At 35.7% G+C, this 25,507-nt stretch overlaps 1 protein-coding gene and 3 non-coding genes across 4 annotated transcripts; 1 reads left to right on the forward strand and 3 right to left on the reverse strand.

Moving 5' to 3' along the window:
- Window positions 1-14,269: 14,269 nt before the first annotated feature.
- Trnai-aau (transfer RNA isoleucine (anticodon AAU)) lies at window positions 14,270-14,343 on the reverse strand. Its single transcript has one exon. It is a non-coding gene; the product is annotated as a tRNA-Ile (tRNA).
- A 127-nt stretch (window positions 14,344-14,470) lies between these two features.
- Window positions 14,471-14,552, forward strand: Trnal-uag (transfer RNA leucine (anticodon UAG)). Its single transcript has one exon. It is a non-coding gene; the product is annotated as a tRNA-Leu (tRNA).
- Window positions 14,553-15,309: 757 nt separating this feature from the next.
- Trnaa-agc (transfer RNA alanine (anticodon AGC)) lies at window positions 15,310-15,382 on the reverse strand. Its single transcript has one exon. It is a non-coding gene; the product is annotated as a tRNA-Ala (tRNA).
- A 1,410-nt stretch (window positions 15,383-16,792) lies between these two features.
- On the reverse strand, window positions 16,793-20,298 carry LOC128551305 (uncharacterized). Its single transcript, XM_053532118.1, has 4 exons — window positions 20,064-20,298; window positions 18,076-18,327; window positions 17,655-17,828; window positions 16,793-16,956 (listed from the first exon to the last, which is right to left on the reverse strand). The coding sequence occupies exons 1-4, from the start codon at window positions 20,296-20,298 to the stop codon at window positions 16,793-16,795; spliced, it is 825 nt and encodes a 274-aa protein (XP_053388093.1).
- Window positions 20,299-25,507: the final 5,209 nt, after the last annotated feature.

The following is a 25,507-nucleotide window of genomic DNA, read 5'->3' on the forward strand; positions in this document are numbered from 1 at the left end:
TGAATATACACTTGTCATTGTAATTATTTGACAAATATAGCACAATAGCTTTTAGACTAAGGCGTACAGATTTTTTTGTTTTCGGTATCAATACCGACCCTTATTGTTTGGCACGACCCTAAATGTTTTTATGGTCTTGGAAAAAATTGCAAAACTGGACTTTCTATGAACTAAACATGGCCACTGATATTAGAAATTAACTAACTGATGCTCAAAAGTTTCTCTTAAATTAAAAAAAAAAAAAAAAACAACTTCAGACCTACCTACCCTATTTTTATGCATGTTAACAGAAAAACAATTTAAGCCTAATACTTCTCAGTATCTTGGATAGGCTACCTGGGCAGGAATACCAAATTCTAAAATTCCTTCAATGAATATCTAACTTGTACTAAAAGAATCTGTGAACATTGACAATTAGAATAAGTGTATACGGTCATTTGTTACTTTACACTAAACCAAGCACATGACTAAACTTTGATTAACCCCCTTTAAATATCTTAATACAAGTTATTTGCTCATATCCAGTATTCACTACAATCAAATGTGTTCTGAATACAAGCTATTCGCTTATATCGAGTATACACTACAATCGAATATGTTCTGAATACAAGCTATTCGCCCATATCGAGTATTCACTACAATCGTATTTGTTCTGAATACAAGTTCTTCCCCCATATCGAGTATTCACTACAATCGTATTTGTTCTGAAAACAAGCTATTCCCCCATATCGAGTATTCACTACAATCGTATTTGTTCTGAATACAAGCTATTCCCTCATACCGAGTATTCACTTCAATCATACTTGTTATGAATACAAGCGATTCCCTCATATCGAGTATTCACTACTATCATATTTGTTCTGAATACAAGTTATTAACTCATACCGAGTATTCACTACAATCATCTTTTTTCTGAATACAGGTTATTCCCTCATATCGATTATTTACTACAATCATAATTGTTCTGAATACAAGTTATTCCCTCACATCGAGTATTCACTACAATCATATTTGTTATATGGTACAGAAGCTTTGAAGAGACATACCGGTATTTGAATCACGGTGTGTTTTTTTTTCTCATATGTTTTTGAGATTACTGATTTATTTACAATTAAAACATTTCTTTCCCGCAGTCTCCTGTATCATGTATTCTCATATGTACCACAATAATCACATTTTTATCAGTTTTCCCATATGTTGCTTCAGATTTCTCTTGTATTATATGATTGGTCACATCTATCACGTTTAAATATTTTCTTCCCGTTATGTTTATGCATATGCTTTTTGAGGTTACTACCGTAACTGCTTGCGTGACATGTATAAGCGCAAACATAATATTTACTTTCTTTTCCAGTGTTCAGTTTCATAAGCCTGTTCATTACACGCATAATCACAAACATCATAAAATGTTTCACAACTGTAACCACTGCACTATGTCTGATCAGGCATAAAATCATGAACATCATACTGAAAGCATTTCTCTTCATTATATTTTGCCATAATTATGCCTGTTCAGAGTATTGCGATGGTAACATGCAAAATCACAAACATCACATTTATTAAAAAAGGTTTTTCTCCCGTATGCATTGCCATATGCCTCTTCAGGTTACTGCTGCAGTGACATACATTGTAATCACAAACATAACATTTAAAGTAGTTCTTCCCTCCTGTATGTATCTTAATATGAGTTCAAATTACAAGAATAACCAAACATTAAATCTATGGCAAGTCTCTCCAGTATGTATTGTCATCTGTGTCTTCAGACGATGGATCTTATAACCTGCATAATCACATAAATCACAGCTGAAGCGTTTCCCTCAAATATGTTTTCTTATGTGAGATGTCATATTACTTTTCGTCTTAAATGCAATACCGCAAATGTCACATTTAAAGGATTTATCTCTTGTATGTTTTACCTTATGTATGTTAAGCTTATAACTCGTATAAAATGCATAATCACAAAAATCACATTTAAAACCTTTCTTTCTAGTGTGTTTCAGTGCATGTCTTTTCAGCCTACTTCGGTCGGTACATACATAATGACAAATCTTACATTTAAGGCATTTTTCTGTATGTATTCTCATATGGATTGTCAGACTACCACTTCGATTGCATGCATAATCACATATATTACATTTAAACAGTTTCTCTCCTGTATGTTTTACCTTATGCATTTTAAGCTTATTACTTGTATAATATGCACAATCACAAACATCACATTTGAAACTTTTCTTTCTACTGTGTCTCAGTGCATGTCTCTTCAGACTACTGCTGCCAGTAAATGCATAATGACAAATCTTACATTTAAAGCATTTTTCTCCAGTATGTTTTCTCATATGGATCTTCAAACTATCACTTCCATTACTTGCATAATCACATATATTGCATTTTAGCCGTTTCTCTCCTGTATGTTTTCCTTTATGCTTTTTGAGCTCAGAACTCGTATAAAATGCATGATCACAAACATTACATTTATAACTTCTCTTTCCAGTGTGTCTCGGTGCATGCATTTTCAGAGAATTATGGTCGATACATGCATAATCACAAACATCACATTTAAAGCATTTTTCTCCAATATGTATTTTCATATGGCTTTTCAGTTTATTACTTCTATTACCAGCATAATAACATATCTTGCATTTAAACTGTTTCTCTCCCGTCATGCCTGTATGTTTTCTTATATGAGCTTTGAGCTCATGCCTCGTATAAAATGCATTATTACAAACATCACATTTAAAACTTTTCTTTCCAGTGTGTCTAAGCATATGTCTCTTCAGACTACTGCGGCGGGTACACGCCAAATCACAAATCTCACATTTAAAGCATTTGCCTCCTGTATGTATTCTCTTATGGCTCTTCATATTACAGTTTCGATTACACACATAATCACATACTTTGCATTTTAACTGTTGCTCTCCTGTATGTTTTCTCATATGTCTCTTCAGGTTACCGCTTTCATTACATGCATAATCACAAACAGTACATTTAAAGGATTTTTCTCCTGTATGTTTTCTCATATGTCTCTTCAGATTACTGCTATCATTACATGCATAATCACAAATGTCACATTTAAATATCGTCTCTCCTGTATGTATTCTCGAGTGTCTTTTCAGATTACCACTTTGGTTACATGTATAATCACAGGCATTACATTTGAAGCATTTACCCCCTGTATGTACTGCCATGTGGTTCTTTAGATACCCTCTCTGATTACCTGCATAATCGCAAAGATTGCATTTAAAAGATTTCTCCCCTGTATGTATTCTCATGTGTTTCTTTAGATACCCTCTCTGATTACCTGCATAATCGCAAAGATTGCATTTAAAAGATTTCTCCCCTGTATGTATTCTCATGTGTTTCTTTAGATACCCTCTCTGATTACCTGCATAATCACAAAGATTACATTTAAAGGGTTCCTCTCCTGTATGTATTCTCAAATGACGCTTCAAACGACTCAATGTTTTAAATGCAAAATCGCACGTATCACATTTAAACCTTTTCTTGACTTCAGGCATTTTGTAGTAATGATTTTGTTCTGACTTTCTCTGTTTGCATTGTTATATAGATCCTCCTAATGATGTTGAAAACTGTAGTTGATATTCACCACAAGTTTTCACAGATCTGCAAAATAGTTGATATTCACCACAAGTTTTCACAGATCTGCAAAATAGTTGCTATTCACCACATGTTTTCACAGATCTGCAAAATAGTTGATATTCACCACACGTTTTCACAGATCTGCAAAATAGTTGATATTCACCACATGTTTTCACAGATCTGCAAAACATAAACAGAACATTAAACACATATATTACATAATACCAGATACTTAAGGTGCCGTTTTCATGTCATACACATTCGGAAGTGCCCAATTGGAAATAAGTGATTAGTTTTACTTTGACGGGTCATCCCAGGTGTTAAGATCATATTTTTATTCTATGTCGTAAATTATGAAATATACTTGACGTAATCTTTCTTGTATTAATAAGCATAATTATTTATTTGAAGATTTTCATACAATTTCAATCAAAGCATTTTATTTAATATTGATTATTGTAAACATGTATTTTGACTGTACGAGGGTTGGTTTAAACAGTATTTATTTAGAAAACTGCACATATAACAATATATATGAATTTGTACATGAATGGATTAGAAAACAAGTGTACAAAAACTTATATGAATTCTTCTCCATTAAGAAATATTTACACAAGTACACAGATGCGTTAGCAACATTGTCGTGTAACATATACAGATGAGGTACGAAAGACAAACTTTTGATGGTGGGATTTAGGAAAGATTAAATACTACTACAATATATGCCTATTATTAGGTAGCAAAAAGTGAGTTTTTTCGGTAAGTAGGCATTAAGAATTTTGAAAAAGAAATCAACAAGAGTGCACGGATAAAAAACAAACATGGACACAGTAAATTCAGCACACGGTTACAAGCGATGGTCACTGGGCAGGTCGTCGATGACAACAAAGACTGATTAAAATTACATATCAAAGCGCTTTGTTGATAAGATGAATTTTTGTACTTTGACAAAGAGAAGGATGTTTTCGTTAAGTGTAAGTGATAGGTGCTCGTTCCCGAACAAGAGGTTATTAAGGGTCCGCGGGCATGGGATATCTGAAAGAAACTGTTGGCGTAATTGTATATAGTTACTGCAAGTAAATAAATAATGGCTAAGTTTCGACCGATCCACAGGTGCACAACGGTGACTCTACAATCGACCTTCTGTACAAGTCACGATTTAAAGAACTGCATCCTAGTCGCAGGCGAGCGTGGAGGATTTGACCATGACGGGTACCCGAGTTGTAGTATTTGGGGGTTCGCCGTGAGGTACGGTTGAGAGATGCTTTAAATGCTTCTATTGTCGTGATTGAGCAAATTCTGGCCCTTTAAGGGGCAATAACTCTAGAACCCATGATGGGATCTGGCCAGTTTTCAAAAAGGAACTGAGATATCATGCCAATACCAGTTTTGTACAAGTTTGATCAAAACTGCTTGCAAAATGTGGTCTCTATCTTGTTCACAAGAAATTGTGGACGGACGACGGACGGACGACGGACGAATGGCGATCACAAAAGCTCACCCTGTCACTACGTGACAGGTGAGCTAATAAAAAAAAATTCTTCATGAAAAGTTCAAGAAAAGCTCAAAAAGTTTCTTTATGAACTTCATGAAATTTACTAAAAATAATTCATGAAGTATTCATGCCAAAGAAGTGAACTGCAAATGAGACAATGAAATAAAGAACAAAAACTTCATGCATTATTCATGAAGTGTTTTTAAGAATATTTACATGAAGTCTTCATGAAGAATTATTAATGCACAGTTCAAGAACTTTTCATGCAAAATACCCATGCTTGATTTCATGCATTTTTATGCATCCATCAATTTTACTGAAAATAACTCATGAAGTATTCATGGCAAACATGTGAACTGAAAATGAGTCAATGAAATTAAGAACACAAGAGGGTCATGATGACCCTGGATCGCTCAACTGAGTAATATGAGCTACATGTTTCAAATGTCAAACTGATGATTTTTATAAATTTTTTGGAAGATTTTCCGATGTACAATCAAGTAACCCCTGGGGCAGGGCCAATTTTACCCCGGGGTCATGATTTGAACAAAGTTTTTAAAAGTCTATTAGGCAATGTTACATATCAAATATCTAAGATCTAGGCCTTTTGGTTTAGTTTTAGCAAATTTATGAAGATTTCCCTATGTACAATCAAGGAACCCCTGGGACTGGGTCAATTTGACCCTGGGGGTCAGGATTTGAACAAATTTTGTAGAGGTCCACTAGGCAATGCTACAAGTCAAATATCTACGCTCTAGGCCTTCAGGTTTATTTTTAGAAAATTTTGAAGATTTTTCTATGTACAATCAAGTAACCCCATGGGGCGGGGGTCAATTTGACCCCGAGGGTCATGATTTGAACAAATTTTGTAGAAGTCTACTAGGCAATGCAACATGTCAAATATCTAAGATCTAGGCCTTCTGGTTTATTTTTTTTTTTAAATGAAGATTTTCCTATGTAAAATCAAGTGACCCCTGGGGCGGGGTCAATTTTGACCCCAGGGGTAATGATTTCAACAAATGTTGTAGAGGTCCACTAGGCAATGCTACATGTCAAATATCTAAGCTCTAGGCCTTCAGGGTTATTTTTAGAAAATTTTGAAGATTTTTCTATGTATAATCAAGTAACCCCATGGGGCGGGGGTCAATTTGACCCCGAGGGTCATGGTCCGAACAAATTTTGTAGAAGTCTACTAGGCAATGCTACATGAGAAATATCTAAGCTCTAGGCCTTCTGATTTACTTTTAGAAAATTTTGAAAATTTTCCAATGTAAAATCAAGTGACCCCTAGGGCGGGGTCAATTTTGACCCCGGGGCCATGATTTGAACAAATTTAGTAGAGATCTACTAGGCAATGCTACAAGTCAAAAATCTAAGCTCTAGGGCTTCTGGTTTTTGAGAAGAAGATTTTTTAAGATTTTCCTATGTAAAATCAAGTGACCCCTGAGTCGGGGTCAATTTTGACCTTGGGGTCATGATTTGAACAAATTTTCTAGAGGTCCACTAGGCAATGCTACATGTGAAATATCTAAGCTCTAGGGCTTCTGGTTTATTTTTTTTTTAATTGAAGATTTTCCTATGTAAAATGAAGTGACCCCTGGGGCGGGGTCAATTTTGACCCCGGGGTCATGATTTGAACAATTTTAGTAGAGGTCCACTTGGCAATGCTACATGTCAAATATCTAAGCTCTAGGGCTTCTGGTTTATTTTTTTTTAAAATTGAAGATTTTCCTATGTAAAATCAAGTGACTCCTGGGGCGGGGTCATGATTTGAACAACTTTAGTAGAGGTCCACTTGGCAATGCTACATGTCAAATATCTAAGCTCTAGGGCTTCTGGTTTTTGAGAAGAAGATTTTTTAAGATTTTCCTATGTAAAATCAAGTGACCCCTGGGGCGGGGCAATTTTGATCCCAGGGTCATGATTTGAACAAATTTGGTAGAGGTCTACTAGGAAATGCTTCACACCAAATATCTAAGCTCTAGGGCTTCTGGTATTTGAAAAGAAGATTTTTAAAGCTTTTCCTTTCGGTTGCCATGGCAACCACAGTTCTGCATGGAATTCAATTCTTTGAAAATTTTTGAAAGGGAGCCACCCAAGAATCATTCCTGTGAAGTTTGGTGTAATTCTGTCCAGTGGTTGTCAAGAAGAAGATTTTTTTAGAAATTGTCGAAGCACGACGGACGATGGACGACGCACGACGCACGACGGACGACTGACGACGGACGACGGACATCAAGCGGTCACAAAAGTTCACCTTGTCACTTTGTGACAGGTGAGCTAAAAATATATTGGTAACTTTGTAACAATTAGATTTACAGAGAATACTCCCTGTTGTTTGGTACCAGCTATCCAAAGAAGTATAAAATACATATATTTATTTTTATAGCTCTTTGAGCTATCTATACAAAACTACGTAAACAAGTAGCTATGCTGTAATTGTACGAGGGTTGTCCCAGGAAATAGCGATTTTCTTAATCATTTCAAAATAAGCAACGAATAAAATAATTATTATAACCGATGGTATTTCAATGTATACTTGACTTGACTATAGAGCTTAAGATTAAATACCTCTCATATTAGTATTTTTTAGATAATGGACGGTAGTCAGTGCTTGTCAACGCACGCTCAGTTTTGCTCTTACAAAAAGATGCGGCTTCCAAAATTTCAATAAACAATAATTTCTTCATCAAATATCATGTGATTACAATACATTTTTACAAAAGCTAGAAAGACTTAGAATTCTTTTTAGGAGGTCATATCGTTTCAAAATCGACAGCTACTACAGCAAGCAGTATTCTGGTAAGTATTGTGACCAAAAACTTACCTAAATATATCAATATTATCTACTTCCTGCGAGCAATCAATTAGTATATAAATTCGATGAAAATGCCAGTTAGTTCTGATTATTTCAGATATTTTTCATTTTTTCTTCTTTTTTTCATACAGACATCATCATTTCATTATCGATAGGACATAAACATGTGTGTTTACGACATAAACATCCATACCATTACACGGGCAATGCTCACAAAAGTCAGATCTATCAATTTTATTTTTAGAAACGGTTACTGCCACAAAGTAATTGGCAGAATAAAATGTAAACTGCAGCATTTTTTTTTACACAGAAATGTGTTTTGTGCATAAGAATGTGATCAAGAGCACATAAACAAATATTTTACTCATAGGCCTATATAGATATATATATGATTTCATATATACATATATAGGCCTATTAAGTAAAATATTTGATTACGTGTCTAGCACCTGTGATCAAGAGAAAGCACATGACCATATGGAGAACATAATTTTCGGCGCTTTACGTAAAAACGGTTTTAGGGCTGGATTCACAAACGTTAAATTTATGCTTAAATCTACGTGCTAAACACTAAGCATATAATTCAGGATAGTATCGCATATGGAAACGATTGGCATATTCGGATATTTTTACTTGACTAGGTAATCAAAAGGACTCCCGTTTGTTGACATTTTTTGACAGGTCGAGTTGTCTGCAGGAATGACGGTAAGTGCAAGTTTATATATAAATCAATTATTTTGCAACGCGTTCAAAACAAGGCGGATAAACAGTCTTCTGTATTTCAATACTTGGAAAGGATTTGCCGGGTTATGACTGTGCAAATCTTTTGTGAACCAGAGATGCTTTTGAGAAAAGCGCACATCTCCCACAACTGCCCCTATGAAAAATGTCTAGTTTCTCTAGATAGCTTAGATGAATTGACCCAGTTAGACGGCTTGGACGAATGGACTCAAGGGACATAATTCGGAAGTGCCTGGGCGCATTTGGCTAGTTATTGAACTTGGACGAGGTCTTATGGTCAAACACATTCAAACACATTTTGTTCAGTTTGGTGAAGATCGGATGAGAAATGGTTGACTTAAGAGTGCGGACAAGCTTTGTGACAGACAGACAGACACACAGACATATACAAAGACTGGAATAAATCAGTATGTCTCCCAAACCACTGTGGAAGAATTTTGTTTACAGATTTTATTTGGAATCGTTACAAATACATTGTACATGTACCAAAAAATATTCCTAACTTATCTCATTGGAATTTTTCCTGACAAAAATATCTGCATATGCAGAATAAATTTGGACGTGATGGGACAGCGACAGTCATTTTAGTCCCAAATATAAGACTTGACATAACTCATACCACTTTATAAGTTCATAAGAACTGATATTTCGTTCAATTTCCATGTTATGTCAGGTCTTAACGTTGAACTGAAAATAAAAACGTATAGCACAAATATCGCTTCAGATCTGATTTTTGATCTGAAGGTTTTTTAACGACTTCTTGGCAAAAATGACTAAAACTTTCGTATCGAGTATGAAGAATAAATGTGCTTTATGGCAGCAATTAAAAGTTATATTTTACCTTTTTTGTTATTACTTATCAGATTTATCAATCGAGTACCCAGTCCGTTGAAAATTTTGAATAGTGGCACGATAACCCAGGGAATTTCAGATGTTAACATGATATGCATATCAGGATCATTTTTCGAAGGAAAGGTACCTTTTCACTATCACATACAGAAAAACTATAAATGTCAATAATCTTTCTATTTTCAGAAGAAACATTAAAATTTATAAGGATACAAATCGAAAATATATATGTATGATGAAAATAAATCAAAATGAAAATATTTGGCGGGATATATTTTTTCGTCTTCCGCCGATCAAATTTAAGTGGTACTTTCAATTTCGAAACAATATGGTGACACGTCAAATATAAACATTCGATGTCCAAATCATGTAGCGACATTTTGTGGGTAATAATGGATTGTAAATCATTTTAACCTTGCTGAATTGACGCAAAGGTATTTTTGTTCCATCTAGGTACAGACTACTGTTTACCGACTTTATCTGTTTATAATGTTTTAGATATTGAATTTATGCTACATTTCTTTCATACTAAGCGTTTAGACGTCGAAAAAGGCTTTGTTAGTAAAAATATAAATGTCAGAATATTGAATGTTGAACGTCAAATGACAACTTTTTCACGTCTAATTACTGGACAACAGTCATTCATCACGCTGTACCAAGACCATCTTGTAATACAATGTACCTTAGAAAAAACTTTTCAGCTTAGCAATATTAGAGCATTACAAAAGATCAATTTAAAACTGACACAAAAGAAAATGGAGTATAACTTACTCAAAGAAAACTGCATGATAGTAGACGCCGAAAAATGTGTAAATCCTGTACAAATGGCGTATATCTACCGAAGGGAAGAAACTGTAGTAAAATTTAACGGTAGAAAGGGTACTGTACAAGAAAATTTAACGAAGAATAAGGTCTGTTCATGTACACAAAGACAAAGATGACAAAAACATTTGAAAAATATAATATTTCTCTTTTACAAACGTTATCTTTATTAAGAAGTTAACAGATCTAGATAAAACAAATTATTCCAATACAAAAAGACAAAAAGACAAAAACACAATAAGAATTTTACTTACCTTAAAATGTAGGGATAACGCATTTTTTTTTTCGTGTTATAACATTTGTAGAATCCCGAGGGACTGGTTGGTTGAAGTCATCTCCTTTTAAATTATCCGTTTCGAGGCTGTAATACGTTTACGCTTTGCCAAGGAACGCGCATAAACAAAAAGGTGTTATAAACAGTACGTGAGCGCGAGAATCTCTCTGTTAACACACGTTTTATCTCCTGTTAAAACACCCTCGAAAAGTGAAAATAACAGCAGTTTTATGCTAGAATATTAGTTAACAATAAACTGCATAAATAAAATACCCTATCAGAAGGTAATTGTGATGACGAAAAGTGGTTGGACTTATTAAAGTAACAACCATTTCTTTAACCAGAAAAGTTCCAACCCTCTTATTCTTTCCATCAGCGGCATATAGGCAAGCTAAACAAAAGCAATCCTCACTATTTTGTATTTTGATACATAAAAAATCTTAAATTACCATCGGCGCTTTGTGTACAGGTATGCGTTTATGACCGTGTCTGCTATATTATTGTAACAGATAATTTCATTTCATAGCTCTGTTTTGACACATTCTAATAGTTTTATAAGGCGTAAAATATTTGTTCCGATATCCACACCTACATCTTTGAAAACCATTTATCTTGGAAACGTAAAGGTAAAGGTAAAGGTAAGCTTTATTTTACGTCGCATATAATCCAACATATAACATGAGCTACAAAGCTCTTGTGCGACAAACTAGGTATCCAGTAACAGATACTTACCTGTGCTTATTTTACCTCCTGGTACAACCCTTTCAATGCTGAGTGCCAAGCAAGGGAGCTACCAGTACCATTTTTCACGTCTTTGGTATGACGCGGCCGGGGATCGAACCCCAGACCTCCCGCACTCAAAGCGGACACTCTACCACTAGGCTATTGACTGTTAGTAAATAATCTTGCCGGGATTCTGTAATTTTCTGTGTGTTAAACAGTCGGAGCTACCGTCAATCTTAACGTGGAATTGTAAAAATCTAGCTGAAACAGATGTGTGTGTAAATGGATAGAGGAAGTTATAGCCGTTAACCCCTTATACCAAACCTTTAATGTTGATAGTACGAAATGTTTCCAAATATGACTTTTCTTATTTTGACTGTATGTTCTCCGTGACTATTTAATAAACGACATTGTGTCTGAAATCATTAGTCCTCCACCTCTGATTCATGTGTAGAAGTTGGCAGTTACTTGCGGAGAACAGGTTTGTACTGGACAGAATCCAGGAATATTGGTTAGGTTAACTGCCCGCCGTTACATGACTGAAATACTGAAAAACGGCGTTAAATCCAAAAAAACAAACAAACTTATTCTGACTGGGGCAGTCTTCTTAAGAAAAGTCAAACTGCGCGCAGGAGTTGCTCCCTTCAATATTTAGAAATCTTCATCTATAGGTAAGTGAGATTACTGTGTAGAAGACTGAAGGAAAGAATTATTGTTTGATCAGTTCGGTTTTTTGATTTCTTAAGTATCAACTTTCAAACACCTATGCGGCATTATCATTTAATAATTTAGCATTCACAAAAGCATACCGGCATGTTCAATAAGATACGCATAATACCACTTCAAGATTATTTTTTAATCTGATACGAAATAAAATGCAGTGTAAAATTCGAATTATGATAAAATAAAACACACTGACTTATACATTTTATTTGGCCTTATGACTGACAATGGGTAATTCTACATCTTTGAAAACGTTTCATGAAATACAATGTCATGCTATCTAAAAACTATACATCTTTGAAAAGGTATCCTGGATTGCAATGTCGTGCTATCTAAAAACTATACATCTTTGAAAACGTCTCAAGAAATTCAATGCCATTCATTCTAAGAACCATACTACATCTTTGAAAACGTTCCAAGAACACAATGCAATTTTATGTAAGAAAGTACTACATCTTTGTAAACGTTCCAAGAACACAATGCAATTTTATGTAAGAAAGTACTACATCTTTGTAAACGTTCCAAGAACACAATGCAATTTTATGTAAGAAAGTACTACATCTTTGTAAACGTTTCAAGAAATACAATGCCATTTTATCTAAGAACTATACTACATCTTTGTAAACGTTTCAAGAAATACAATGCCATTTAATCTAAGATCTACAAATACTATAAAAGCAGTCCGACCGCTTAGCTCAATAGGGAGAACGCGGTTCTACGGATTATTTTTTATACTAATTTGTTTTAGCTCGATTGTAATGAAAGCTTTAAGCTTATTGTAACCACTCTCCAGTCCGCTTCCTGGAAAAAACTAGTACTGGTGTCATATGAGAAATCATGGTCGTGACCCCAGTGGGGCTCGAACCCACGGCCCCTGGAATGAGCGGCCGACACCTTATCCACTAGACCAAATGCTCCCCTTCTACGGATTGAGGGTCATTGGTTCGATTGTGATGATCTGAATAAAAACATGAAATGTCGGCAATAACTTGCACAGAACATGTTTTTACGGGAACCAGGAACACCGGTTAAATTAACAGTACTGCCCGAAAGTACTTAACTGAAATATTGTTGAAACTTGAAACGGTGTATTAAACCCGAACGGAGGTAGTTTTACTTAAAACCAAACATTAAAATAATTCTTTTATGAAAAAATATTCATAAGATCCAGAAAAAGGTTATTTTTTTATTCTTCTTTGTTAATATTAGACAAATTTATCGATTTCCCGTTAGGTCGATGCTAAGCCCTACTAAAATATCGCTATGACAAACAAACAAAATTCTTTAAAAACAGTAAATATTTCTGTGTTAGCCTTAATAAGTTCATCTAAAAAAAGCGCAAAAAAATTAATAAGTCCTTCTTTCAGTCAGTGCACTTATCCACTTGTTCTTGCCTTGAAGTGACGAGCTGTAGAGCTGGTCTGGAAATACATTCGGTATTTCTTCTACAAGGCGATTGCTAACATTCCAAATATTTGGACTTTTGTTGTAAAACATAGTTCCCCTGCAAATAGCTTCGTAAGACTTTTAACTAAAGAATTATCTAGTTTTACACAACTCTCATGCCATTATTATATAAAGATAGCCAGATCTCAAATATCAGAATTCTACTATAAACCATAAAGTTAAGACGTTTTATTTAACTCTTATCATGCTGGATACGATTAATTCTACCTTTGCCAACAGTGTATATCATGATTAGCCTGCACAGCCATGCACTCGGATCATGATCTTCACTTTTTTCCATCCAGTCAGTAATTATTTGGTATGCATCCCCTTTAAGTTCATTACATTATAGAAAGTTTAGCAGGCAATGGTAGGCAATCCTAAATGGTGCAATCAGTAGACTTGGTTTATCAGAAGTTTTAAAATTAAACTCAGATATTATTTCTTTTTTGTTATTCTTTCGGGGATGGTGTGTGTCCTGGTGTTATTGGTGGACGATCAGAGCGCTAATGTGTTAAATGTGTGCTACTTGAGAGTAACTGAAAGAAATCCCTTATAAATAGATCCTGTTTCTTCTGTTCGGTTGCGTAAAAATGAATGCTGTAAACACATTTTATCTGTTAAAATGTCGTTGAAGAGCATGAAACAGCCGTTATACCTGTTAATGTGTGAAGGCTGCTGATCTTGATAATAAAATCATACGATTTAAATGAGTTCTACATGCGCAACGTTACACAGATTCGTTTATTTTAAAAAATTATTCTGAAAAAAAAAATTCAGCTGGCCAGTGTGGGGGTCGAACCCACGACATTCGCGTTATTAGCACGACGCTCTAACCGACTGAGCTAACCGGCCACGTTCTGCATTGTGCGATTGATAGTTTTAATGTATAAGATGATAAACGCATATACTAATACGTATAGATATTTATAGTTGTATAAACCATTACTATTTTCGTATTGTTCAGTATATACTTGAAGGAGGTAGCGTGGCCGAGCGGTCTAAGGCGCTGGTTTTAGACACCAGTGTCTTCGGACGCGTGGGTTCGAATCCCACCGCTGCCATATAATTTTCCTTTTATTTTAGAAAAATACTCTGGTACTTATAACATTTGTAAATGTTGAGTTCTGCTCAACCCGGGGCTAGAGGGCGTAGACGGTAGTTTGCACTTCCACTACCGTCCATGAACAGGCTCAATCAAACCGAGCCTGCAACATTTTCATTTATGTCGTGTCGTGCGACCTGTGGTTTTCCACTGTTTTATTTTACTTAGAAGAACTGCCTTGTTATCCTGAAGTTACTGACAACTTTTCCACATGAAACTTTGCTTAAATCACTGGTAGACATTAAATAAGTGCTCGAAATGCGGAGAAGATTTCTTCCGCCCAGAACCGGAAGTGTTGGCATTTGCGATGGTAATGGGAAGCAGGCTCCCCGGTGAGCTTTCGGGTTCATTGCAGGTGTTCGTGTTAGTAAATTGCAGTTGTATTCCACTTTATAAAGCATAAATTGTACGCCAGAGTTTACAACAGTGCTAATTATGCTGGGATTTTAGTTAAAAGGTTGGTCATATAATGGCGATTTTCCAGCTTCCGTGATGGAGAAAGATCCCCGGGTGCCGATCCGGGCGATTTTCAGACACGCGTTGAATAGAAGCCTTCCTTAAGCTAGAGCGTGATGGCTTCCTCACATGAAACAATTCTACATCCAAAGTGGGGTTTCTTAAACACACAGGTGAGGGTCAAGTGACTTTTTTTAGCATTCCTCCACGACAGTGTAAATTAAGATAAGAAATGAAATAAAAACAAAAATATCAAACCTTGGAGAATCCGGGTATCGATCCCGGTACCTCTCACATGCTAAGCGAGCGCTCTACCACTTGAGCTAATTCCCCGATGCACTGTTAAACGCACCAATAGTTCGTTTGTTACACATACTAGTTTACTACAGGTACACGTTATTTTCTTTATCTAAGGTTGACATACGAAGCTGGTAGCGTGGCCGAGCGGTCTAAGGCGCTGGTTTAAGGCATCAGTCTCTTCGGAGGCGTGGGTTCGAATCCGGAGTCGCGCCGTAGACAGTCAACATATTGGCTTTGCGACCAGCTAGATCCGCGCAGTCTGGTCAGGACCCATGCTGTTCGCTTTTAAAGCCTTTTGCAATTAGGGAAACCATCTGCGGATACGCAGGCTGGTCTGGAACCGTGCTGGTCTCAAACCCACTGTGTTGGTTTTCTAATTGCGCGGCTCGTTCTATAATATACGGTACAGACTTTGTGGAAATTATGTTACCTACATAATAATAATTCTTAAAGACTATCTATTAGAAGCAAGAAAAAAAAAGAAAAAAAAGTAGACTTGGCTGATGAGAAGTTTTGCAATGAAACTCCGATATTATTCATTACTTCGACAAGTGTTCTTGTTCTATTACAAAAGTACATCAGTTAGGACCGACAAACATCCGTATTAACCTTAATCATGCTAAACACGACTGAATCTGCCTTTGAGACCAGTGTAGATTGTGATCAGCCTGCACATACGTTCAGTCAGTATTTTTATGTAAGCACCCCGTTTAACAATAATGATACGTCCCATTGAGAGACGGACAAGTTCATTATAGAAATTTAGCAGGTAAGGGTTTAAAACTTAAATTCGAAGCGCATAATGAAACTTGGAACTTTATGAAGTATATACAAGTGAGATCACAGGTACAAGACACAGTATTTAATTCACCGCGTCCATTTGTTGGTTTGAAAAAGAAGACCAGTAACGTATGATCTCGGATCAAGTGGAGCGAATTGTGGGATTTTAGGTAAGACGACTGTCATTTATTTTGTGTTTTAGATATTATTAGACATTTAGCGCAAATATGCTCTTAAAATTGCATAATTATCGTTGCTATTCGTTTTCCACCACACCTATGCATATTTTCTTTTAAACTTTAGAAACAATGCGAAAACAGCAGATAAACAATATTGTGATACAGTAAAAGCATTATTTCCAATACGTTCCCTATAGCAAAAATACACGTTAGCTCATTCGGCATTCTTCGTGACTTTCCGTAAAGAACGTATTATCATAACGGATCAACTACCTTAAATTGAATAAAGCTTAAGATCAGTTATCAGGTGTTCCGGCTCTTTTAGTACCCGGTAATTCAAAAAATCAACTGACACGGAAAAATTCGCCTCGGTTTTGGATTAGGCACACGACCTTATGACTAAATTGCATGCGCTCTACAAACTGAACTTATCCGGGGCGGCTTTTAGACAACGATGTGTCAGTTGTTAAATTTTATTGCGCAGTCAATTTTCACAAAGAGGGCAGCCGTGTATGTCTGTTTTATACCCGTTGTTGCAAATTATTGCACAGTCGAATATTCCCGGACATGACGTCACTTGATCCGTCACAATTGGACGGCTGCTGGTTGTTTTTGATGCAAATTTTCCTGGAGGATCAGTTGCATTGACTGGAATAAATTAAAAGAGTCATAAGAAATCAACATGAAGTCTGATACAAAATTTATCACAAAGATGCCAAAAACTCGTTCCTTTTTAAAAGCATAATTATATAGTTTTATCATTTTGAGGTACAAATCAGGTTAAGAATGGATAGCAATTTGAAAAAGGTATGGTGGCATTCAGTCAAAAGACTTAGAACCATACTTGGTAAAGAACAAAATAATATTTCTATCAATGTAGTTGCAGACGGGAATATCCGGCTAGAGGGTAAGTCTTTTTGCGGTAGTGAGATTTTGAGAAGTTACCAAGATAAGAGATACCCAAGAACCGGATATTTCACCTTACACCTGGAAATGATAAATTATGTTTTCTCCAATGCCGTATTCTAGAAAAAGCAAAAGAACAAACAAAATAATCGAGTCACTCTCTTTAAAGCACCTTTTTTTTTTAAAAGTAGCGTATTGATCTCGAGGTACTGAGCTGGATACAGAAATGACCGTAATGCGACGTTTTAGAGACGAACAACAACGTAAAGCTCTGGTTTGTCTAACAATTTGTAGCACTTCTTAAGACCACATTTTCTTATAGACAACTACACTGCAAGGAATAGAGAACAAGTATAAAGGTATTTTATTATTATCGAGTTTACCATGAAAAAAAAGTTAATTTACTTCTAAAACAACGAACTTGGATAGAAGTCATTTACAGCATGAGTTATCTGGCATTTCCTCCATTTCCGGTATACGCCATTTCCGGTATTGGAAAAACCACCGGAAATGCTTGTCAAGTGTGCAAGCATGTCTATTTCGCTGTTGTTTTAAGAGAGCAATATGTAATATATACCTCGTAAAGTAGTCTTTGAGCAAAACGAGAAAAAGGACTGAAAACAAGGGTCTTAAATCAATTACTCAAAGCAATTACTCAAAGAGATTGATATTGTTTCGATCTACAATACCATTTAGTTTGAGAAAACGGTTTATTTTGTTTAATTGATAGACAAGCAGACGTACAATTTTATTTATACTATGCAGATTTTAGGGAAAATCGGAATACTTTTACAAGATCATAAATTCCTGTCACTGTTACCAAAAGCATAGTTCTTCACTTTTTTTTTTTTTTTTGATTACCTGGTGTGTCAATCAAAGTTCCGTCCAAGCATTCACACAAAGGACAGTTTGAAGAATCGGTCTTAAAACCAAAATCACATATCTTTGTACAGTAGAAAGTATCTAGGCAAGACTGAATCTTAGTGGATGTCGTCGGCGCATACGTAGTTTTATCAGGCGTCGTGATTGGTTGAACGGTTGTTGTGTCATTAAATGGTCTCTGAGTTGTTTGTATTGTCTGCCCATTCAGCGTTTGCACGTAGGCTACCAGTTCTTTTGAAAAAGAGGAAAACAGTTTAATGCGGCTTAAAAGGAGAATCGTATAATGGCGGGTTCAAATTGTCCTCCTTTTTTATTTTTTCTTTCTTTTTGTTGGTTTTGCTATGTACATTTTCTTTGCATGCTTTTGCTGAAATCACACGACAGATCTATGCTTGACAATTAAGTAGCATAATAAAGTGACAAAAGTCGGCATTGATACTTAAGTCATACACCACCACTACAATTTGGGGTCTAGTTTTTAAGCTGATTTTTGCAGTTTATGTTTGACTGAAAATATTTTCTTGTATCAGAAATAACCCAAAACTTTTCCGTTTAGAATCAGTACTGACAATAACCTCCAAGAAAATATAAAATAAAGTCAATTAACAAGATTCTTCAAGTGATGAGTGCTGCAGCTATTGGGAATATGTCAACATTATGCAGAAAAAAAGAGTATTGTAGCCAAGTACTTCCCAGTGCGCATGAGCTTCTTTTCTTGAATGCACTTCTTTTCTGAATAGGTCTGATCTGATAGGTGCTTACAAGAATGAAGCGCGTTCGCCTCTAACTGAATATTGTTTTATTTTTCAATTTAATGCTTATGTATATTTCTTTTCTATCAAGCAATGAAAATGAATTAATTCCCAACTGTATGACTGAAAATATATTCCGGCTGAAAAAAGGGTTTGGTTGCTGCCCGAGCCCGCAGGGAAAGGTTAACAACGTTTCCCAAGGTAATCTGAAGATGTTATAACACGAAACGAACATGCAATGACGCTAATTTTACATAAAATGCGTAAAAAAACTAATAAACGAATAAATTGTCCCTCAACATGAATAACTGTCAATGAAATACGTTGTTTTTTCGCGTTGGCGTCATTTCCTTTTGAATTATCCGTTCTGGACCGTAACGCGCATATATAAAAAGGCGTATTAAAAGCACGAGAGCGCGAGAACCTCTCTGCTAAGACATGTTTTCTCCCCTGTTAAAACATCCCCGAAAAGTGAAAAGAAAGGCAGTTTTATTTTATGCTAAAATATCTATCTATAGCTGAAAATTGTTAACTTGTATGCAACATCAACAAAATCTAAAAACCATAAACCGCAACTAAGCTAGATATAAGCTGGCTCGGTTTGAACGAGTCCCTACGCAAGAGGTACATGTAATTCGAAAATGTGCAACACCACTCACGTCCCTAGCACACGGTGCATATTTATACCGGGGTTTTGAATAATTCCATTTACATTTCGGCCTATTTGTCAGTATTTCTTTTTGGAAGAATATTGTAAAATGAATACAAATAGTCCATTTGATATCAAAGCAAAAACTCGTTAACGACTGTGGAAAAGGTCAGATTAGTGTTCCATGTCAGTACACCATTAACTAATTTCATCGAGTTTGCGAGCAAAATCTCTGATAATTAAAAAGTAAACACTACAATACATAGTAAAGACTTTCTAATGTTCCGTGCTCTACTTATTTTTTGAGCAGCATACCTATTTTCATGGATTGCAGCTCATTCTTTCGCCTCCTCTACCGACCTGGACATCGTTTTTAGCAAAGAATAGCCGGTGCCGACGCAAAGAAACCGCCGATATAGCAGATTTCGCAAAGAGTCCGCCGATATGGATATGCACCGTGTAGCACAAACTTAAGCAGAAATCCGTTACTAAAAAAATGAATGTACTCGGGGATCCCAAAGGACCGCAAATTGTTTCAGAGAACGCTAGGAACTAATTACACATACCCTTTCCACAGAGACATTTAATACACCCATTGTTGTCTGCTATTCTTTCACACCATGGCTGAGGCACCGGACATGTTGTTGGGGTCGGGGGACACGCTGTTTGTCCTTGTTTTTGGACACTCCCGGTCATTGGGGATATTCCGCCAGTCAGTCCTGGGAACATTTGGGCCATTTGACCCATTGGGTGCATTCCCATAGGATTCATTCCACCGCTCATGGGGTTCATGCCACCCATTGGGCTTATTCCTATAAAGAAAACTTTGTAATTACGAAAAAGCGGTTTCATCTTTTTTTCTAGTAAACAGCAACACCAATCACAATTGAAAACAGACTATAGATATCAAAATTCTGAGTTTTGAATAGTGTTTAAGCTGATTCATATTACAGAGAAAGTGATAACTACGCCTAAAGACTACCCCTGTCTTTAAAATAGGATAACCAGTCCTAGCTGAAATTCTGCTCTTCCCGGGATTCCAACCTGACGCTTCCTGGCTAGGAGTCAGTTGCTCTGTACATGCACTATTGCAATATTGTGTTAAATCTGAACATTACGAACAATGCAGTCTGATACTTGAAAAACATAATGGCACTATGTTTATAAATTTCAATGATAAAAGAATTGAGTTACCTCCCGTATTGCAGTGACATACCACACACCCACTTGCATCGAGACTTCTGCTACACCAGGGGGCGCACGACATTGATCTAGATGTACATCCGGTGCCATTAGTTTTATTTCCATTTCCGGTATTCAGCATGGCGGAAAATGGATTCTGAAATTGTGCTAAAATACAACAGATATTTTGAGTCCTTAAATATATGAGCCGTGCGATGAGAAAACCAACATAGTGGCTTTGCGACCAGCATAGATCCAGACCAGCCTGCGCATCCGCGCAGTCTGGTCAGGATCCATGCTGTTCGCTAACAGTTTCTCCAGTTCCAATAGGCTATAAAAGCGAACAGCATGGATCCTGATCAGACTGCGCGGATACGCAGGCTGGTCTGGATCCATGCTGGTCGCAAACCCACTATGTTGGTCAGTTTCTCATGGCACGGCTCAATTATCTGCTGTAGTGATTGATATTCTAAAAATACGCTTAGGCTTTGCGTGATATCATTTTAATGCCTTTGTGATAAGTGTTGAACATGATCAGTCTTGTCCGTGCAGTCTGATCAAGATCTGTACTGTTCGCCATTCAGTCTGTATCTTTTTGGCAAGAACCCTTTTTAACATTTAATAGGACTATCCAAGTTGAAAGATGAACAACTTCATTATAGAAATTTAGCAGGTTAAGTGTTAAACGCATGAAGTTGTTCAAATTTCAAAGTCGTTTCAAAGTTCAAATTTGCGTATACATGTACTAATATATAAACAATTCTTTTATAAACATTTCAAATTTTATATCCGAAAATGTATTACTTTTTATATTACAGTTTTGACAAATTTATGTCATACCTTATTGATAAACGAAGAAACTGCAAGCAGAATATGGAAGATAGATACCGTTGCCGTTGAAATTATATCATGTATACGGAGAGAATTTCTAAAAAGCTATTAGCTTTATACTCAATCCTCTAGGATGATATATGTAATATTTAAATAACTGCAATTATGTTGAACAAGTATTTTTTTAAACCAGAACGCATGACACTAACGCTATAAAATTTGCTATTGTACAAATATTAAAAATGACAAATGAGCCGCGCCATGAGAAAATCAAACATAGTGCATTTGCGACCAGCGTGAATCCAGACCAGCCTGAGCATCCGTGCTGACTAGTCAGGATCCATGCTTTTCGCTTTCAAAGACTACTGCAATTAGAGAAACCGAAAGCAAACAGCATGGATCCTGACCAGACTGCGCGGATGCGCAGGCTTGACTAAATCCATGCTGGTCGCGAACGCACAATGTTGGTTTTCTCATGGTGCGGCTCAAATATTTCAAATATTGAGTTTCTACCTTACATCACATTGTCGCATCACCAGTTTTGAAATGTTTTAGTGCTAATAGATCTATTACCAATTTTGGTCTACAGTAAACTTTAACACCGAAAGAAAACAAACTAAAATGCAGGTACTTGCCTGATACATGTACAAATACAAGAAAAAATATAAACGCATTTCCCATGTTTGCCATCTTTCTACAATAATGACTCTAAGAAGCTTTTATCAATGGTAGAGCTCATTCCTTGAGATAAATTCAAAATAGTGACCGAACTGCACCTGCTCAATGTCACTGGTCAGTGGACAATCTACATCTGTCATCTATCTGATTAGATTCTATTTATAGTTCTATATTCAGATAATCGCTTTAAACAGACTAACCCTCACATTTTAGGCGAAAAATATTTTCTCTCTAAAATCCATGAAAAGTGAGTCTTCTGAAAGTGACTACCGGTTAACTGACAAAAGATGCTTGTAAGATATTCTTAAAAATAACCTTTGCAGGAGGTGATTAAAACCGTTGCAAAGCCTCTGAAATGATGATTTAAAGAACAATCATTATATTAGAATCATTTTGCTAATATAAAACTTTTATTTTTACCCCATTTATTATTTTATGTGGCATATTCTGTACCAAACTTACTGGAAACGAACATGATAAAAAGTTCAAGCAAATTGTGGGCGAGTAATTTTAAAATAAATAATTTAGTACAAAAACCAACAACAAATACATTTTAACTATACTTAAGATATGGTAATTGGAAAACAGCAAGGATGGATATCAGGATGCTGCCCGAGAAAAATTATCTCAAGTTGTTCTAATTGGCATTTCATTTTCTAAGTAAAATAATTAATCAAATTTGAAAGCGCTATTTCTCCGTACGTACAAAATCCAACAACAAGTACAAGTTAATTATATTTAAGATACAAAACGGCTGTGACTAAAAACAGGGCTGATGCGCCCGTTAACTAAATTTGAACGAAAAATACCTTAAATGCATGTATTTTGTAACCATGGTGATACTAACCCTAACTTTCAGTCAGTATATTATGCATTTTATACACTAAATGCGTGCGGACATGCAAAAAAAAAAAAAAAAAAAAAAAGCGTAATTTTGCAGTGTGCCCCTGTTGATAATTATTCCGGGCATGCGCAGAACGATTGCACCAGCTCTGTAATGAGAAACATCGGTACAAAACTTGGTAAGTGGAAAATAGCAATGATGACTATTTAGCAATGGTGAATATTTGACAGGGAAAGTTACTATCCATAAACTCGGTGTCTCCCTTTACCGCAAACCACAGCGTCGGGTGCACGGAACGAACCGTGCTCGTGCTTTCAAGTTACCCGTTGTTTATCCTTACGTCAAATATCTAACAACAAATAAAACTGACTGTAAGAGGTGGCTTGACAAAGCAGTTATATTATTTGTGTAATGATTTTCCTCTGATTTTCTTGCCTAAAAACGAATTTGCTTATTATACGACCGTCTCTAAAAGAGCGGGGCGTATTATGTGAACACCCGTGGCAGCGGTCGGCTTCCAAAAGCATGTTCTCTCTCTAAGTCAAACAGTTTTTTTCCGATCATCACCAAACTTGTTGACAATGTTTGTGGGCATAATATCTCGGCCAAGTTTAATAACAAGCAAAATCGCTCCATGCTCTCTTGAGGTACGGCCCTTGAATTTCTCAAAATCTGCATTTTAGCATTGTCCGCCCTCAAAATGTTTTCATGCGATCTTCACTAAACTTGGTGACAGTGTTTATGGGCATAATATCTCGGTCAAGTTTGATAACCAGCAAAATCCCAAGAGGTTCTCTTGAGTTATGGCCCTTGAATTACTCGAAAATCTTCAAGTTTAGCCTTGTCGGCCGCCCTCTAAGTCAAACCGTTTTCGTTGTATATTTACCAAACTTGCTGACAATGTTTGTGAGCAAAATATCTCGTCCAGGTTCGATAATCAGCCAAATCGCCCCAGGCACTCTTTGATTATGGCCCTTGATTTAGACCAGATTCGATGACGGGCGTATTCTGTAACAGTCTGCCCACTCTTGTTTTATAGATTATAAAACCTGATGTATTTCTTTTTTAATTGGGAGTAGGTAGTAAAATGCACTGAAGCATATGATGTTATATATTATTGCAAGTTTAAAATGTTATCACTGAGCGCAGTGTTTTTATATACGTCAGTCATATTTATTCTAAAAATTCTAAAAATAGATAATGCTCTTTCGTATATCAAAAATTTCAGTTTGGTAAATTATTGAGATTTGCATTAAAAATACACACTTATAACGAATGTAAACAAAAGTTTAAAAGGAACGGGCCCTTCGATAGAACCCAGATTGCTGGCTCGTGAGTTATATCAGGCATGGCATTTTATCTGATATGATATCATTCGCCCTCCACCTCTAATTCATGTGTGGAGGCTAACAGTTACTTCCGGTGATCAGGTTGTTACTGGTACAGAATCCATGAAAACTTGTTAGGTTAACTGACCACTCATTACATAACTGAAATACTGTTGTAAACGGTCAAAACAAACAAACATATTTCTTTTATTGTAACTTGGCAAGAAATATCCTAATTCGTTATTCTTCCTGGAATATCTTAAGAATGCCTTTTCGTGTTTAGTTTAGGGGTGCTCGGCTTCTGTAAATATTGAATGAACCTTGCTAATATTAGAAAAAAATATATCATATCTTAAACCTTAGCCTGCTGGCGGCATCTGCGCTGCTTGCCATTCAGCCAGTATGTAAAGTGTGTTTAAGGTAGTGGACCTGAATGTCAGCCTGCGAACTGCGTATTCTCCAAGTTAAAGGAATGTTAATAAGTAATCTGTTAACATTTTATGTCCGATGGATTTGAAACAGCATACTTTTGATTTCAACAGAACAGAACATTTTATTTAGAATTTAAAATTTACAGTAAATTAACTGTTTTTTTTTATCTATAAACATAATCAGTAATACAAATACAAGGTCAAAATATATAGTTAATAATAGAGGATGACAATAAACCACTTGAACCTATGTAAATACATACAGTGGCACAGAGGTGACATGCACTTCTTCTTTTTTTCTCTCTCTCTCCAATTGTAAAAACAGCACTACTTTAAGAAAGAACATAGCTGGAACTTCTTTCACATCTGACAAATACACATGTATCCGTTGTTTTTTTCTTTTTTCTCATTTGTCTGGTAAAGTTGTTTTTGTCCGTGTACATAATCTTACACAAAAGAAATATTACTATATTAAAGTGGAATGATGATGATGATAGTAATCATCATCATCATCATCATCATCATCACTATCAAATAATCATAATTATTTAATTAATTATAATATCATTGTCAATATGAATAAAGATAGCTCTATAAAGCACTTTAAAATGTGTTCATAAATAAAAAGAATTCTATGTAAATTTGGTACAATAATAATAATAATAATAATAAATATTATTATTGGTATTATTGTTATGTTGTTGTTGTTGTTTCTT

This window comes from Mercenaria mercenaria, chromosome 19, assembly GCF_021730395.1.
Source record: "Mercenaria mercenaria strain notata chromosome 19, MADL_Memer_1, whole genome shotgun sequence".
NCBI lineage: Eukaryota > Metazoa > Mollusca > Bivalvia > Venerida > Veneridae > Mercenaria > Mercenaria mercenaria.

Bases quoted from the DNA above. Each gene is read 5' to 3' on its own strand.
- LOC128551305 (XM_053532118.1), bottom strand. From the start codon at position 20,298: ATGGGTGGCATGAACCCCATGAGCGGTGGAATGAATCCTATGGGAATG. The intron at 18,328-20,063 runs GTATGTGTAATT...CTTTTTCAAAAG, and splicing joins TAAATGTCTCTGTGGAAAGG to AACTGGTAGCCTACGTGCAA. The intron at 17,829-18,075 runs GTAATCAAAAAA...CCTTGTTTTCAG, and splicing joins AACTTTGATTGACACACCAG to TCCTTTTTCTCGTTTTGCTC.